The sequence below is a fragment of the Apaloderma vittatum genome, unplaced genomic scaffold (assembly GCF_000703405.1).
Source record: "Apaloderma vittatum isolate BGI_N311 unplaced genomic scaffold, ASM70340v1 scaffold12594, whole genome shotgun sequence".
Taxonomy (NCBI): Eukaryota; Metazoa; Chordata; class Aves; order Trogoniformes; family Trogonidae; genus Apaloderma; species Apaloderma vittatum.
In genome coordinates, this window is record NW_009714382.1 from 1,309 (window position 1) to 19,457 (window position 18,149).

The 18,149-nt window shown below is 46.5% G+C and overlaps 1 protein-coding gene across 1 annotated transcript in view; it reads right to left on the reverse strand.

Moving 5' to 3' along the window:
- Nucleotides 1-526: 526 nt before the first annotated feature.
- The window catches only part of LOC104273415 (muscleblind-like protein 3), a gene marked incomplete at its 3' end in the record, with an annotated part of 47,646 nt that continues 30,023 nt past the window's right edge, over nucleotides 527-18,149 (reverse strand). Inside the window, exons 3-6 of the mRNA XM_009868752.1 lie at nucleotides 12,317-12,517; nucleotides 10,703-10,939; nucleotides 2,852-3,002; nucleotides 527-562 (exon numbers count right to left, since the gene is read on the reverse strand). Coding sequence (XP_009867054.1) covers nucleotides 527-562; nucleotides 2,852-3,002; nucleotides 10,703-10,939; nucleotides 12,317-12,517 — 625 coding nt within the window. The remainder of the gene's footprint in view (nucleotides 563-2,851; nucleotides 3,003-10,702; nucleotides 10,940-12,316; nucleotides 12,518-18,149) is intronic.

Genomic DNA, 18,149 nt, shown 5'->3' on the forward strand with positions numbered 1-18,149 from the left:
CTGACACTTCACTAAAGAGCTGAATCTTCAGCCTGCTCACGGCCTGAGCCCTGCTTCCCTCGCTGTACCTGCAGCGCCCTGCTCTGAGAGGGGGGCTGACCCCAGATATGTTCCTTCTTAGCACCTTTCTTACTCCAGTCACCTAAATTGTCTGCAGAAGGACAACTGAAAATCCAAACTCTAATCCCCCGATGCCTGATACGAAAAAATAAACCAAGAGGATACTCCCACTGCTATTTCCTTTTGTTGGATGACTTAAATGGGCTGTAAAGACATTTAAGTGACAAATTCTTGTCTCTGCAGCAGAACTAAATAGGGGTGGGAACACATCACCTTGGATTCTCTTATTAGTCACACGGAACACTGCACTGCACAGAAATTAAAAGGGATACAACCATTTAAGCCTCAAAGAAGACAGCGGATAGACAGTCACACCAATCAGCCACCCAGGTTCTCACTGATGCATACTAACTTGCTGTCTCTTTCAGATTAGGAAAAGTTGAGAAGTTTGTGTAGAAAAACCTACCAACGCTTGCAGTGGGTGTCATGCACAGAACTGACCCTGCACACCATGCATTGAAGCGTGGAAAGATGAACAAAAGGGATATTTAATTAGTGAAGCCTCAGTGTTAGAAATCACTTTAACTAAAAAGCAGGTATTCTCTTTGCAGCATTCAGTATTTAAGCACATGCAAACAGATTCTGCATATTGGTACATAAATAGTTTAAACTTAGTTTTAAGAGATCACAGCAAACCAAATTAATTCTTAAATTCTTGGGTAGTAGAAAATGTATTTCTTCTCCCACCCTGGTATTAAATGATATCATCTATGCCAGAAATCAGGGTCATTTGGTTTGGTTTCTTTTCGGCATCCGGTATGTTGATTCTTTTCTGATTATGTCAGCATAAACCAAATTGTCCTAAGAACATTATACTCATGTTAAAATCGACTTTCCAAAAGCAATTTAATCCCGCAAGCAGGGACTGGGATTCAAAGTCTCTAGTTTAAGCAGAAAGAGGCAGTTTTTTCTGGACTTGAAACAATTGTAGTGATGATGCCATTTTCAATAGACACCCTGACTTTCCCCACCACGTCAACCCACGATGCTGATCTCTCAGTAACTGAACAGGAGAAATGAAGAAAAGCAGCAGCTTGCTTCCCCTCCTCACGGTGTCAGCTGCTACGTGCCACTTCTCTGCTTCGCCTTCCAGAGCGCTGCAAAGGCTGAGGTCAGACCTGCAGTCTGATGCAAAAGGCAAAATGGGGATGCGTAACGTAAATTCATCAGTCCGCTGACTGGAAATTTGCTGCTCTGCCCAGCATTCATGTCCTCAGACAAGAGCAGGTGCCAGCAAATAGACCTGTTACGCATCAGCCCAGCACATAATTTTATTGCCATGAGACGGGGCACAAGAGCACAGTGAGAGTGCTGGGTAAAAGCTAATTTATGGTGTTCATATCAGAAATGCATGTCCTTATGTCAACTTTGGCAACTGCGACCTCGAGGAAGAGCAGGTGCAGCCAGCTGGGGGACTTGGCGTTCTTGAAGGTGTCAGTGTTTCCTGGAGAAGTATTTCGCTTGGCACTAACAGAGCTGCGGTAAGGTCAGCACCGCACGGTCCCTCTCAGAGAGCTCTGCAGATCACAGGGGAGGAGGCTGCTACTCGAGTCCCTCACCCCATCCTCTCTGTAGGACACTTCCCTGGAGGAACATCTTGGCAGCTGCTGAATTCTGAGCGTCCCCAAGCGCAAAAAGGCCACACCAGCACAGGGTTTAGGGGCCAGCGTTCTGGACTCCTGCTCCCACCTGAGACAGTTTGGTCTCAGTATAAGACTGTCTCTGTAGGTTTTCCCCCCACCCCAAGAAACAGCAATGATCCAGGTCCACTGTGTGTTCACCTAGAGGAACCAGCCCCGAGAAACATTTTGGATATATTTTTGTATAAACCATATTGCACGTGAATACAGCATTAAGCATTAAAAACATTGGACATTCATTTTCTTGTGAAGCTCTGCAGCGATACTGATGATACTAAAAAACAACCCATCAACTCTGGACTGTTCCTAATTTAGCGACTTCCAATACTTACTACTCTAAGCAGGTTTTGTTTTCCATTCGGCTGCAGTGAATAGAGGTTAATTGGCTAGTCAGCAGTCACATCTGCCACATCAATATTTCGAGTCCTTTATGAATTACCGAACTGCATCTTTCAATTTTACTCTGAGACCTTAAAGGTTCAGTAAAAGCTGGGAGTTAAATTGCTTTTAAAAAGCTTAGGCTATCGCACTGGTCAAAAGACAAGCGAGAGGGAAATATATGCCTTTAAAGAGGATTATGTAATTTGTATTTGCTAAAGACGAACCATTCCCTCTATAAACATCACGGCTGCTGAAATATGTAGGTCACCGAGATAGAAGCTCAGAAAGACACCTGCAGCTTCAAGTGAGCAGGCATAGAGGTCCGCAAGATATTTTAACATGAGTCCATAAGTGTGCTACGCAAGAGTTAAAGAATTAATTTGGAATTAACCAGTTGAACCATAAGGAGAAGAAACAGAAAGTACGAATTCAAGAAACATGCAGACATTTTTCTTAGTTTGACTACTTAAGCCCCAAACCAAACAAAAAAGGCTAAGAAGGGATCTTTACAGGTGAAAAAGCTCTAAATCGTTGTAGGTGAAAGAAAAAACAGCCAAACAACAAATATTAAGTTTTCATCCATTTTTAACACAAAACTACACACTGATACTCTTTTGCTAGAGACTCTTTTACAAATCTGCTCATTAGCTTAATGCCTAGGTCATAAAAAAGGACAACTGCGATGCTGGGGAAAGCAAGGAGACACTTACCTGTTGGGATGAACGTAGGCTGTTGCAACTGCATGTTGGCTAGAGCCTGTTGGTAGTGGAAAACGCTTGGGTTAAAGACTGTGGTGGCACCATTGTTTTTTTCAAGTGCTGGCCTCTTTGGTAAAGGTTGAAGTGCACCAGGCGGCAGGGCCTGTGGATAAGGGAGTCATTAAAGACAAGTGGAGTAAAAAAAGGGGCCCAGATGTAGATCAAGCATGCAATAAATAATAGGGGGTCTTGGCTGTAAATCACCTGCAACTGTATCAACTGAGCGAGACAGGAAAGAGAAGAGCAGCTAAATCACAGTAGAAGTAGTAGGTGAGATCACAACTTCACTAGGTAAGCAGGTAGTTAAACGTGCCAGGAGAAAGGGTAGAGTCCAGAAGGAGGAGGGGGGCGAAGGGAGCTTTTCAGCAGGACTGACTTGGGCACACAGGAAAAAAAACAGGAGGAGAAGGAAGGGGAGAGGCAATGACCTGGACAGGGTACTACAAAGAGCAGTTGCAGGCAACAAGCATTTAAAAAAAACCCCACCAGGTAGGAGAAATATAATAGATGACTATTTTAAATCAAAAAGATTAGCATAAGCCACAAATGCAATGGAAAAAAAAGGGATGCTTGCCTCTGTTTCAACGCATGCCTACGTGTACGTGCACACGTGTGGAAGTGTGCACGCTTGTGTGCAGCCAACCTGTGTGCCCGGGTGGTAAAGCAGCAGCTGTTGCCAATTATACACGTAACACTACATTCATAGTAAAATGCATTTCCACTCATTAGTGGAGAGGCTGAGCAACAGGGTCAAGAACAAGCCTGATTCTCCACCGCACGCACCAGCAGCACAGCTCACCACCAGCAGATGTGGAACTGCTCGCGATTTCTAGAAGGTGGCTTCCAACAGCTAAATACTGCTCGCTCGTTAGTGGAAAAAGCCATTGACAAATCTGGTGCTCGAACAAGATTTGGGTGGGCCTTGCTATCAGGCAAATCCCCTCTTTTTGTTTTATCACACCACCGAGATTCTCCAGCCCGCCAAACCTGTTTCATGATCAGACTTGGTAAAAAGCATTAACCCAACTCAGGAACTTTTCTCAGCGAGTTACTCATCATTCACCCAAGCATGTCTCAACAGTAAAGTAGTATGTCAGGTTCTCCGGAGACAGGAATGTTTCTAATGATTTACAGCTTTTCATTGTACCCAAGTAGAAACCACATTTTTTTTCTCCACATTGTGATAGAAAAGGGTCCTTTTTAATTATGCCCTGCAGTCCTTTTGCACGTAACGCTCCCATTGACGTCAATGAGATTTACGCACGTGGAAGTCATGCAGAATCAGGTCATTTCTGCCTAGCTGTTAGTCTATATCATGTAGCAAAGCAATGGCTGAAAAATAGGGTTATCATTCCTATTTTTTTTTGACTAGGTGACAGTGAAGGGTAGATAATGAAGGAGGTTTAGCTAATGAAGGGTTAAGGCTACAAACACACAGGACTCGAAATAAAGGACATGAGTAAAGAGATTTTAAAGTGTTATGAAGACCAACGCACAACAGAATATAAGTGAAAGCTTGCAACAGTTTGTCACCATCTAGAAACAGGTTTCACTTTAAATTTAATTTGCTCTAGGAGACTGCTCATCTGAGAAATGTTAAGCAAGATATTTCCAGGCAAAACATTATTGCACTCTGTCTATATTCACATTGTGGCCTTTTTTTTGTGGTTTTAGTATTAAAAAAAAAGAAAATCAGAAGAAGAAATTGCATTTGCAAAACTGCCCTCAGACATGCACACATCCTCTGCTAATGCTAGCAGGCATCTAGTGTCAGCATTAGAACTTAATATTCCCAGATTTCTTCTGGCTAGTACCAGAAGACAGCAGTCAAACATGGGACAGCATTCTCAGACACAGACAGCAAAATCTTTTGCTTATGATCCATGTTTTAGGATAAAGTCTTTGGGGTAAAGATCTAAGGGTTTCCATTTCTAGGTGAGCCCTCACTGACTATGTGAAATCTGACTGCATCTACATCTCATCTATTTCATGACGGCTGCATGAATATTCCTCCAGGCACAGGACAGATCTGCAGCTTCCAGAGACTGGAGTAGCTCCACGTAGATAGGTGGTTTATAGATTTACAATGACTGAAGAACTTGCCGCTTACTTACTGTGTTTGATTGCTAAACATTCTTTTTCAGATGCTTCCAAAATCTGCCTCAGAAAAAAATTTACTAATTATAGCAAAGCAACTGTGCCAGGCACATAATGGACTTTTGACTCCTTGCTTCTTGGCCAAAGGCTGTCACCACCCCAAAAGCCCTATTATCCCATAATGGCAGTGCCAAAAGCAGAAGAGCTGAAGGCTTTGAGACCTCGCTGTGGAGTCCTGGCTCTTTACAGGACAGTTCCTGAGCCCAGCACTGCAGTCAGAGGGAGCGTACAAACACCAACAGGCCACGGGGATGTCAAGGCACACGGGACTACTCCATCGTCTCTAACATCACCCTTCCTCCTGCCCTGCTACAGACCCTTGGGAGCAAGGAAGAGAAAGGAGCTACAGCAGTCCCAGTACTGCTCCCAGAATAGCACCTCTGGGAAATGCCTGAACGGCAGGTGAGCGGAGAAACAGAAATAAATGCAACAGTTCCAGAATTTTCTAAAGAAACAAGCACACTGTAGCAGCTGCTGTGCAGCCTGAAGGCTGGCTCTGTGGGCATGGGAGCCCGGACCCGTCTTGGTTTGCTTCTGGTCTGACAGCACCTTCTGGGCAGCTCGAGGAGCGTTCATACTGGAGCATGCCCGAAGACATCCTCCTTCTGTTGCCAACCTATCTTAGTTTAGATATTAAGGTGCAGAAGGATCCAGGGGGAGAGATGCATCTGGCTTCATCACTTCACCAGCTCTTGTGTTGAAGTAAGAGCCCCAAGCCAGAGCCACACTCACTGGAAGGTCTACCTACAAACGTCTTGATGAGGTATTTAAAATTGCACATGATGAAGTCTGGCTAATACAGCTCTCGCATTGGGATGTAGCAGGGACACAAGACAAAACATGTGAGTCCCATCTGAAATGGGATAGAATTTCTGTATAGGTCTTGGGAGCTGTGCAGGAATTACAACAGCTCATGAGGATACAGCATTTCTGTCTTGCCCCATGTCCTGGTTCTGAATGAATCCTCCAAGCATGTCCTGCAACACCTATAAAAGCCAGCTCACCACATTCTGACCTTGCTGAATTCTGTGGCGAGTGCCTCCCCTCTGCAGGACAGGAGCTACGCTAAAACCTTGTAAAAACCAAACCTGGTGAGTTTACCTCATCCTGCTGCTTGTGACTTCCCCCTGGACAAGCTCTGATCAACACAGATGTAGCAGTAACTTTTGATGGTAACTTTTTATGACTTTCTTTTTTTCCCTGTGTGTTTGTGTGTGCACACGGGTATGCAACATGACCAGCCCATCTGTGCTGGTGAAAGAGCTAACTCAGTTTGGTATCCATGTGACAGTCCACACTGACCCCAAAGAACAATTCCCACTACAAAAATGCCAGGCAGCCTCCCATTTTGGGGCTGGGAAAGCCACGTTGCTAGAACATGAGCATCTGAACAAAGAGGTTTGTGCTACTTCTCTGCATGGCATGGAAAGCAATGCTTCAGCATGACTGACAGATAAAACCGCTCTGCATGTCAAAGTCAAAAGTTCCCATGTGGTGGTTAACAACCCTCTCGTTATTTTTTTGCAAGACAAGAGCTGGATTAAATCTTTGCAACAAACAATTTAATTGCATCTCGAAGTTCCTCTCAGATCGCTATCTCCCAGGCGCAGATCACGCTTTCACCCCTTCACTCTTAGCAAAGAGGGGCTGGGGGTGCATCTGGCTTGCTGCTTCAGTCCCAGGCATGACAAACACAAAATGATCTGAGAGAGGGCAGAGGCAGCGGCCGTTTCCTGGCAAGCAGCACAAGCAAACCGAGCAGTTTCCTCTGAAGATCATACATTCTCTTATCACCGCTGTGAATCCTTCGCTGGTGCAGCCTTCCTGAAGGGTTCAGAGGAGGTGGCATATTCCAACAACGCAGTTGCAATGTTTCAGATGTTTCAGAGCAGAAAGACTATTAAAAGTAACTTATCTGATGGGGTTTTGTTCAGTGGGAAGGGTCAGGAGGGTAGGGGAGTTGAAGGGATTTCCCATTCTCTGCTAGACTGTCTCCTTGGAGAGGTGGCTCTCACTGTGCAGGTCACTGCTCTGGGGCTGTGCCTGTGCCAGCCGTGAGCGGCAGGGAGCGAGGGGCTGTTCTGTCACGTACAGTGTAGTACTGACTGCTGGGGGAAGCTGGTCTCTAGCAAGGTTTCCTATTGCTGCTGCCTAAAACTCTGATAAGGAAGCCTCTTGACTACCCCCAAAATCAAGTCTTCAGAAGGGTAAGGGAGTGGATCAGCCCTTGCTTTTTAACTCTGGGAATGAGAAGCAACACAAGCTCGGAGGTTTCAGGGCTCCTCTGCGTCCACTCTTCCCTTTCCCCCTTATAGCTGGGCAAGAAGAGTTGGGTTTTTCTAGCATGTATTGGACCCCTCCTCATTATTTGGGGTCAGTGGGACAGAGTTGTTTTCTGCAGAGCCAGGACTGACAGCACACTGGCCTTTGCCTTGCTATGAGTGTCATTAAAACAGGGAAAACATATTTGAGACTCAGAAAATTAATCAAAGACAGCTCGCAGACAGAAACTGGGGGAGCAGATCCTGCACCTGAGACTGAAGCAAAAGGCACCCAGAATAAGGTTCCTTTGCTAATACCGTCCCACCCTGGTAGCGGGGAGGAACCAGAGCCAGAGCCAGCTGCAGCCACCTCCCCAGTTCACCCAACACACAGTTAACGTCCCCACTGCACCTGCTTCAGTTCCCAACATAGATCTCTAATGTGGCTGCGTAGCTCTTCCCTCCTAAATTTGAGCTGTGCCCATTGCATAGAACGCTCTTCTGCAGGGCAGCACCAGCACGACGCTGCCAGGCAAGGCTGAGCCACTGGGCATGCCAGGAAAAGTTGCTGCATCTGTCTTGCACCATCCAGTCCTCTGCAGAACTAATGAGTTAAACTCTCGCTGAAACATCATGTCTTGCAACTACAAAGCTGCCGCTGTTTGGAGTAAGGCTTCAAAACTCAGAGCTTCAAACCCCCCCCAAAATTATTCACTGCCTCAAAACACATCCAGGCGTCAGGAGGCAAAGCTCAGATAGTTAATGGACGGCGTGTGGGGCACAGGAGTGGCATGTCTGAACGCACACTGCAACATTTCTGGCTGGGATGGGCAGTCTCCCCAGGCACTAACACAACAGACCAAGTGTGGAAGGCTTCCGTGCAGACTAAGATGGTTACGTGCAAAGCGAGAAGGTGAAAGGTCCAAGTACCAGGTCAAAGGTTGCCTCGAGCGGTCGCTTCAGTGATCTGACAGCTGGCTGCGTCTTAATTAGCAGGCAGTGAGCACATGATGGCAATGGGCCGGGGAGGGGGGGGCAAGCACAGTAACAAAAACAGCAAGCAGAGGTATGTCAAGAGAGAGCAACATTTTGGGGAAGCGAAGAGAAAAAAAAAAAGTGAATGCATTATACAATATATTAAAAAGACGAGGCATGCACAACACGGGGTGACTGAGTAACTACCTGGCCTAGTCACTAGTCAGCTATTCTGCCTCGCTACGGTTTAAAAGCAAAGAAACATCATGGAGGGACACATGCTTCCACACGCAGCATCTCCTCTGTGGCTCACACAGCGGGTGCAGGGATTAGCACCTGCAAGCAGGCTTGCACCGGGCTTCAGCCCGAATTCTGCAGCTACGCACCATGCAGAGGCCAGCAAGAGTGCCTGTGACGAGGGAAGGGTCACTGGTAAAGAAGGAGGGTTCAAGTACGTGCTTAAGTGCCATCCTGAACTGGGGACCGAGCCTGACACAGTTCATGTGACCGTGCTGCACTGACTCCAGCCAGGCAGGAGTGAGTAAAACTGCTACTTGTGCGTGTCAAGTAACTGCAGGATCGGGTCCCTCGGAAATACATTCTGAATTTAGATTTGAAGTCATTCCAAATCTATTTTAGAAGGTACACCCATTTGTCTGGCACACATTTTTTGATCCAAGAAAACGGGGCACCATTCTTCCATTTGTTCAATTCTTACTTCTCAACAGGTACAGTAAACGCATCAAAACTCAAAAAGTCGATGATTAATGTAAGCTGGTTTGGTGGCAGGGGCGATGCAGCAAGCCATCAATAAATATTTTAAAGGTTCTAGTTAACAGCATACAAATAAGGTTAATTACATTTTTAAGAGAAGCCAGCAGCGTGAATAAAACATGCACTGGCTTTGGTTAAGTAGTAGTGTCCTAGAAAATTAGTGAAAGATTCAAAGATTCAATTGTAAAAAACACAAGAGTTTAATTTCAGAGGATTTTTTTTTTTTTCAACAGACTTGGGCCCTTGCTTCAATAATAATAAAACCAGTAAGAAATCTAATAAACAAACTCTGTGTGACAAATACACACTGCAGTATAAATTAGTTCTTCAAATTACATTCCAGTTAATACTGATGCTGCAAGGAGGGCAGCTGCTTAATTTCCAGAATTGTCCTGGTTTTGCATTGTATTTGACCATGAATGAAAAGCAACCTCTTTTACCACTTTATTTTTTTTTTTAAAAAAAAAGAGATTTAGAAAAAATTTAATAGCCTTACTTCTAAATCATAAATGAGGCAAGACCCTCTGTAATATTAGTTATTTAAAAAGAATTAAAAAAAATAAATCACGGAACAGACGAGGTTGGCAGGCTCTTGAAATCAACTAGACCAACACCCTGCTCAAAGCAGTGTCACCCAAAGCTGCCTGCTTAGGACCGTGTCCAGGAAGGTTTTGATTTTCTCCAAGGACAGAGCAACCTGTTGCAGTGTTTGATCATCTTATTGGTAAAGAAGTTTTTTCTTGTGTTTAAATGTGATTTCCTGAATTTCAGTTTGTGCTCATTGCCTCTTGTCCTTTCACTGGGCATCACAGAGAAGGATCTGCCTCCGCCTTCTTACTTTCCCCCATCAGGAATTCACACACATGGGTAAGATCCCCCTGGGCCTCCTCTTCCCACTCCAGGCTGAACATCCCCACTCTCTCATCTCTGGAACACACAGGTGCCATTAAACCGTATTCAGCAGAATGGCAAACATTTCCTGTAGCTAGGAATTTTATCTGGTAAGTCTTCCTGGACTTTTTTTAGGATTGCAGGTATTAGAAGTCACAATTCAAATTATAATGCAGGTGGGACCATCTCTACCAGGCCCAAAGGATCAAATAGGTCAGGAAGTCACCCTTGGTTTGAATCTTGTCATCTCACTAAGCCTTGGCAAAAATATCAGGCAGAAGTTTGCCAAGCTCAAACAACTGATGTCTTGTCCGCTTTTAAGTCAGTGGAACTTTTTGCTACTGGCTTCCAGAGGCCAGGATCTTCCTGCAAAGCATGTGCTATGGGATGGGCACTCTTTGATTTAATTATATCCTGAGGAAGCTAAACTGGCACCTACAGCTTAGCCAGGGAAGGTGTTGGTTCCACATGCCGCTGTACTTGTGTTCGTATCAGGTCATGATGTCTCATCAGAAAACCAAAGGGTTTGCCACCATGTCCCTAACTGTGAGAGGTGCTGCGCCAGTCAGGGTTCCATGCTACGGAGAGCACGTAGGAAGGATGAAGAGATGGGATTCGTATTGCACATGCTCTCAGCTCGCTAGTCAGCCATTTACAAAGCATCCTACTTCTCCACAAACAACATGTATGACACAAATGAAATCTCTCAGCAATGGAAATACAGCTTGAGAAGAGCTCTACTTACCATTGCAGCTGCAGCTGTCTGGTTCACCTGGTGTTGAGCTGCCTTGATTTTGGCTTGCAGGTGTGCAGGGGGATGAAAGTACTTGCATTTCTCCCTAGAGCATCGACCTTTGATGTAATCCATGCAAACTGTAACAGTATTTTCATTTGTGTCTATCATTGCAATATCTATAGGGTGAGCATAGCGGCAATCATTCTCACCACGTGTGCAATTTCCACGCTGGAACTCTCGACAAACCTTAAAAGAAAGTCACATTGTTGAGCAGAACATCAAGTTACTCTTTATTCAGTATTTTCAACACAGACTATCAGTTCAGTTGGCCACATTAAACCACGTGTGTGTTCTAACTCCACGTTCATCTTGGGTAGCACATACATCACGGGTCACAGGAGCAACCGTGCTTCTCAGAACCGGTTACCACGTTACCTAGGCCAACTACCAAACGCAACTGAATTTGTGCAGAATGGAAAGTGACCCCAGAAAGTCAATGTTCTGTCAACACCCTCAGAGCTCACGATTTCTCCCTGGTCTCTAAAGCCTACATGTTAAGGACTCTATGCCTTGTGTCCCACCTGGATTGTGTATTTATTACAGAGCACACTCCTGGGTAGGGTGTTAGATGCTAAATGCTGCTATTTGCAACAAGTACCTTTTCTTAAATACCAGGAGTCTCTTTCACATAAATAATCTCACTGCCCTCCACAGTAAAACCTGACCCTGACCTTACGTGGCAGAGAGTTTGATTACATTACAGTGCGTTGCCAGGTGTTGCCAGAATTGCCAGCTTCACAAAAATCTCGCTATTCCACCTAAGTCACGACCACTGAAGCATCAAAGGTAGAGAAGGCAGCTTCACAAAATGGATCTGCAAGGTTTCCTTGTCTGAGGAACTGAGACTAACGGGACTATAGCTGGTGGTGTCGACAACGTACCAGTGCACTATCAGACTGGGTGTGGGGAAAGGCAAGACGTCAGCAAGACAATATAAGGAGCTTAACACAAAACAATGTGTTTTGAAATTATACTCTTCTCCACTGCCTTCCTGTGTTATAATTTACACCCGCAGGGGCCTCTGAATTCAGGTTCTCAGCCCTTATCTCCTGCAGAGCCCCTGCTTAGGGTTTGAAAGACATTTACAACTCCTCCAACACCAAGTCCCAGCATGTCAACTGGGGGGGAGGAGACGTTTTTTCAACGCTCTGTACTCACCACTCTCAATGCTTAAAGCTTTCTGTAAAAGCTCAAAAAGCCCATCTCTAGACAAGGCAAGTGCCTGTTCCTTCAAAATGTCTCCTACTCAACTCAGAGAAAGGGCAGACTATCTAATGGCATTTTTTTAAGTGTTGTAGATCACACAGAGAAAACAACAATACCAGCCCTGCTCTAACGCCCACTGCAATCAGAAGAGGGAGTGCTCCCAAATCTCCAGTGACTTCCAAGGATTTGGGATCAGGCCCCACATGAGAGTCTGCTCCAGCAGAGTGCAGCAGCCCCATGTTAGAAAAGCTGCAAGTTAAACTCTGCACTGTGCTGCACCAGGTCACCCTAGCAAAGAGCAAACAGCTGGGACCGTACGTCCTGTTCATTCCCGTCAGCAGTATCGTGCCCAAATACCTCCAGTTTATCCGTACGCATCAGTTTCTGCCCAGCAGAGCCTCCTGGTACTGTAACAGTAGGGTTTCCGGAAACCAGGACAGGAGTATTTGGTAAAAGCTCTGCAGGAACCAAGCCCATCCCAGGAGAAACATGACTCAGGTAGGGACTAAAAGCCATCGTGGGGCTTGTTGCAAGTGATGGAGTCACAGGAAATGTTGTCTGTGTATAGAAAGAGAAAAAACCAAATACAAATATTAGTTAAAAAGCTCTGTCTTGGATTACCCAACAAAGCCCTGCACACTTCAATCCTTTTAGACAACTTGATTAGCAACATCAGAACGCTGTGCTCTCCAATCCATTTATCAACATTTACTTGTGATCCATTCGCTTCTCCTGACTCACAGATCTGTGACTCATCCTGAGCACAAGGCATCTTTATTTGTCAGATCAAAGCATATTGATGATCTTTATAGTTTAATGACACAGTTAAGGATTTCATGCCAGCAATTAGGACAGGCCCAAATTAAACAGATTTCTCATTCCCAAATATGTGTCTCAGCTTCTAAATGTTTTCTACACCACAATGCTGTACAGAGACCCTCCGGTAAACTGCAGCTTCAAGACCTGGAAGCAGGTAAACCCATTAGGTACGTCACTGAATCACTATCAGCCTGCACTGAGCCCTGTGTTACCGTGGCTACTGTGGGTCAGGTAGACAAAAGGGATCACTTAGAGTCACGAGAGACTTCTCTGCTATAGTATGCTTGGAGGTCTGGCACCCTGCACATCTGGAGTTTGTTTCAGACTGTCAATAGCCTGAACAGCAAAAGCCATTTTGCAGGAGTATGGTGAGCTTACCTTCCACGTGAATGCCAGCAACAAGACACCCAACTCACTAGTGTCACAACGTGCCAGACCTCATGGCTTTGGCAAGAGTAGGTGGGTCATGGGCTTGGAAGAGCCATAGGCAGAGCATGCCAGCTGAGATGGCAGCTCAGGTGGGTCGGCATAAGGGCCAGAATCCCACCTTGTGCTGCAAGGAGCAACGTGTCCATAAGGCAACAGAACAAGAGGTCACAAAGATCCTGAGTGCTTCAGAGCCCTGCAGTGTGTTAGGCAGGCCCTCCGAGCACAGCAGAGCTCCAGCACTGGTGGCCAGAGCCACTTCCCCAGCACGAATCGCTCCAGCAGCACTGGTCTGGGAAAGCAGCTGCCGCTCTGCCAGGCAGGAGAGATCACACAAAGCTCACAAGCAGGTGCTCAGTTATAAGTCTGTGAATAGCCCCTACAGCCAGGGAGTTTTTGAGACTGTAAAGCACCAGATCTGAGGTGCATCTGGGAAGGAAACTAATTCCAGCTGATGAAAAATCCCCCCTGTCCACCCCAAGGACCAGAGCCCGTAAGGCTGCTCCCACAGTAGGGGCTCAACAGGTCTTGCAACCACTTTTATTTTTCCTCCTGTCACCTGCTCATCTGTGAACTCTGGGTTACAGCTAGAGCTGCTTGCATTTGCAGGCGTAAGCAATGCCATCCTTGGCAGCTACAGCCTCTACTTGGCAACAACTTCAAGTGTGCTTACAAAATAGCCTGGGGCATTTTTTTTGCCACACACATCAATCCCTCCTTGCTTTTATTTTGCTACTTCTAGTCCTATGGGCTCCTAAAAGACATTACAGGAGGACAGTGTGCTTCTTGACAGCATCTTCACCCTGATACTTTCATACTCTAGGAAACACTTCGCTTGTTGCAATCTGGAAGAAGCTAGCCCACAGTAACACCAGCCAAGCTGTCCTAACCTATCTTTAGCTTAATGATGCCCCCTTCTTCAGGTCAGAGTGACAGCAAGCAGCTCTTGAGCTGATGGGAAAGGGGATGACAGGTGGCTGCCAGCATAAGTCCCACTTTCTCCTCCTCAAGGAGGAGACACAGCCTCCCGAATCAGCAGTGCTGGGTGCTTTCAAGTGTAGTAGAACCAAATAATCCTCTCTCTGGGAGGGATTTCAAATTTTCCTTCTTTTAAGCCCGAGTCAAGCCCCGCTTCAGCTGATGAGAGACTTTAACCATTAAACCCAGAGATCCTTCAGTCCATTGCTCTTTATTAAATAATTTTCTTCTCTCTTTGAATTCTCTGTGATTCCCTGACATTTTACACCTATTACTGCTAGAAAAGCTCTTTAAAGATCTTCAAACGCTGTAACTCCCTGAACACTTCAGTGAGAAGGCAGCACTCATTAGACTGTTTTCTTCTAAGCAAGCACCAGTAATTACAGCGGCATCTACTAAAATTCTGTCACCCTTTGCACTGTACATACTATTTCCAGCCTGGCCAGTCTGCACAGGGCTATGCTGGGGCCTGACATGCTGTCAGCACTTGGTTTACGTACCTGTAGCAGCCCCAACCTTACAGTACACGTGACTTGCAGAAATGTGTGTGTCGATCTACCCTGTGGTTTTCCAACACCTAACGCAGCAGGAGTCCTGGGTATCCTGACAGAGCAGGTATGGCACAGAAATTGCTCCCAAATTTCAGGAGAACCTTTAAGGCAGGCTTCTCCTGCCTGGGCTCGAACACAAACAGGGAGCCAGCTCAAGGACCGAGCTGATTTCTGAGACAGAGGGGAGATGATCCTCTTGCTGCTCAAGCAGAGGTTGCCAGGGCGTTCGATTTGTGCAGGCAGGAAGGAAGGCTGGGGGCTTGCGGTGCCTCACACTGTCCGAATTCACCAGAAACTGGTGGGAAGCAGTGCAAAACACTCATGAGAAGATGATATACCAGCTTCTCCACCAAAGCCACTTCCAACTGGGAGGTAGGAACTGCTCCCTGCAGCACAATCCCCATCTCCATTCCTCAAAAGCAGCTCCCTCCTCACTGGGAGCAATCAGGAGGGACTAACAGATCCAAAACCAAGCTGAGGCAAGGGGAAGAAAGACGCCTGTGAGGAAGAACTCAGGAGTACAATCTACTCGCAATCCTGCAGACGGGTGCATGAAGGAGCAAGATGGGGTTTTATCACTGCTGCTGACAGTTCAGACATTTCCGTGCCCTGGTATCTGCTGCCACGTTCCCAAGGTTTCACAAGTGCTTCTTCTGCCCGCGAGAACCGTGCACCCTGTGCCACCGATCCAGAGCGACAGCTCCGCTCCACACCCTGCCCGTGGGCAGGGGACTGACACTTGGAAGCCACACAGGCATTTTCAGCAGATGCACAGCCAGAGAATGTGCAGACCTCACTCAACACATTAAACTCAGAAGTGCTGGGGTTTTAAGTCTGAAGCATGCTAAGCACACTGAAAACTGCTCCTTTGTAAGCTGGCATCAGGGAGCTCTGTATTTATTGTGGCTGATGAGGGGAAAAGATGGGCTGTGCTCACTGCCAGCCCCGACTGCCTGTCTTGGATGAGGAAATCCAGTCTGGCTCAGGCATCAGTACCAGTAATAAAGATGCTGCCAGACAAATCTCTCCTCCCTTTACGTCTGTGCAGGTCCCCCGTGCCAGGCCTGTCCTGAGGGAATTCAAGTGAGTTTCTTCCTTGCAGCCAAAACCCAACTGTAACTTTCACTCCAGACAGCACTGCTCTCTCCTCAACACGCCTCCCATTCACCTCTTGTGAGTGCACCCAGCCAGGAGACCTGAGAGATCAGTATTATGACCATACAGTAAAAAAAAAAAAGCAAAAAAGTCTCAACATAGTTGCTGGTGTACTCTAGGGCAAAACAGCAGGACTGAAAGTATCACCATTTCCCCCTGCTGTGCCCCTTAAAGTTCTTGCAAAATCAGGAAATACAGGGGCAGGTTTTCTTGCAAACTGTTATTAAAATAGTAGCACATGCAGACACTACCAGCAACTCCTAAGCAGAGGTAAACAGGTTACAGTGCAGTGGCAGCACGGTTCAGACTGGTAGCAGCCCACAAGACTGGTTTACTGAGTATTAAAATGCTTGTAAGAATAAAAAATATTTAAAAATAAAGCTGAAATGGCTTCAGGGGGGAGGGCTGGCTAGGACTTCAGATCCAAAGCACAGGAGCCACTGGGTTGAAGGTGTGAGCAGAGAGAAGGGACCATCCTGGGGAGGGGCATTTGTCACCACTACTGGTGACAGAATGTAGAACAGCTGATATTGTTAACAAACTAGAAGCTGCATTCAGTTTGCCTAGCAAGAATTGTGCTAAAGCTAGAGAAGAAACACAGAGTGGGTGCGAAGCAGAAGGCAGATGAGCGGCTGGTGTTTTGTCGAACACAAGCACTGTCTCAGCCAGGAAGTGTTGATTCTGAGTTACCTCAGACCCTTAAAAATGGAAAGCCTGAAAATGAGACCCAGTATAAACACGGAGGTGATCATGGCCTGAAGGAGGAGAGACAGGTCGCTGCTAAGCAGCCACACACAGAAAACACGCAAAAAACAGTGGCACCTTTTATTACAGTCTGGTGATAGTAACACAGAAGAAAAAGATTTTGTACTGCCAAGGACGAAGACCCTGATATTGAAAACATGATGGACGCTTCTCTGTAAAAGCAAAAACCTTCAGCAGAAGTGCATGGGGCCAGCTGGTAAACCAGCCCTCTAAGGCGAAGGCTGAGGATGCTGGAGTGAATCCAGAGGGTCAAAGCACCCAGCTCCCAGCTACCTACCACCACAGATGTGCGTTTCCCCAGTCAGACCACAAAGACACACTCCTAGCTCAAAGAATATCTGCTGCTGTTGTTGTAGTGTAAAAGTCAGGTGTTATCAGCCCACAGCACTGTGCCTTGGCAGACGCCAGCTCTTGGGTGGGCCAGGGTACCTGTTTATTCATTCCTACTGTGCCTTTGACTAGAGGCTGAGATATAGATCAGGTTTTTGCTATACGGAACAAATGTATGCCCAAAACACCTGTTGAAATCTCCTCCAGCACTTGTTCCAAGCATCACTGGCTAAGCAAGTTGCTTACTCTGTACTTCAACCTCTCCACAAGCACCAAGGTGTGGCAGATGGGTCCTGCTGCCCCAGGAGGGGACACAGGGCTGGGTTAAAGTCTGGGTTGTCTTCAGGGGGCATGGCTGACTCAGAGCTGTGAGGACAGCCCTGGCTATAAAGACTAGGACAGGAAGAAAAGATGAAGAGCTTAAAAACAAAGAGATGGGAAACCACCTCCCAGGGCAGCAGAAGAGGCAGCTGCAGAGTGGAGGCAGGTGTGTCAACACCACCCTGCTACACCCAATACCCTGCACTGAAGCACCTCCACAGCCAGCTCAGAAGTCTGTCTCACACTGCTGCAAAGGGATAAAGCAGAACGGAGAGGGTGGAGATCAGGCCCAGGGTCCAGGACTTTTTGGGTCTTGATTTGGAGCACACACACAGCTCAAAGCGACCGTATCTGAGAAACCAGACACAGCACTGGGCAGAGTGGCTCTCTGTAGCAACGCCAGAGCCCAGCTCTGACCACCTTCAATTTGACTTTTACACAGCCTAACAGAGACAGAGATCAGCCCACAGAGCTTCCTGCACAGCTCTACCACAGCCATCAGTCAAGGTGAATTTTGACTTTTGAAAGTCAAAACTCAGAAAGTCTGCCTACTTGGCACCTACATGGCCTCTCCAAGGTCTCTCCCAGGCAAATACCCCATGCAGAGCAAATACCTTGCTCTGTGTTTTAAAGTTCTGTACAAAGCACTCTGTTTAAAACCGCATCATGGGCACCAAACACTCAGGTGATTCTCAGCTTTGCACGAACGGTTAGCAGCAATATCAGAGAGCAACCAGAGACTTCAGAGAAACAAGCTCACACTAGCAACCATTAATTCACACTCGGTAGGCTTCCGTGAGCAGCGCGCAGCAGGCAGCCCACCTGGGACACGGTTCTTCTCCAGA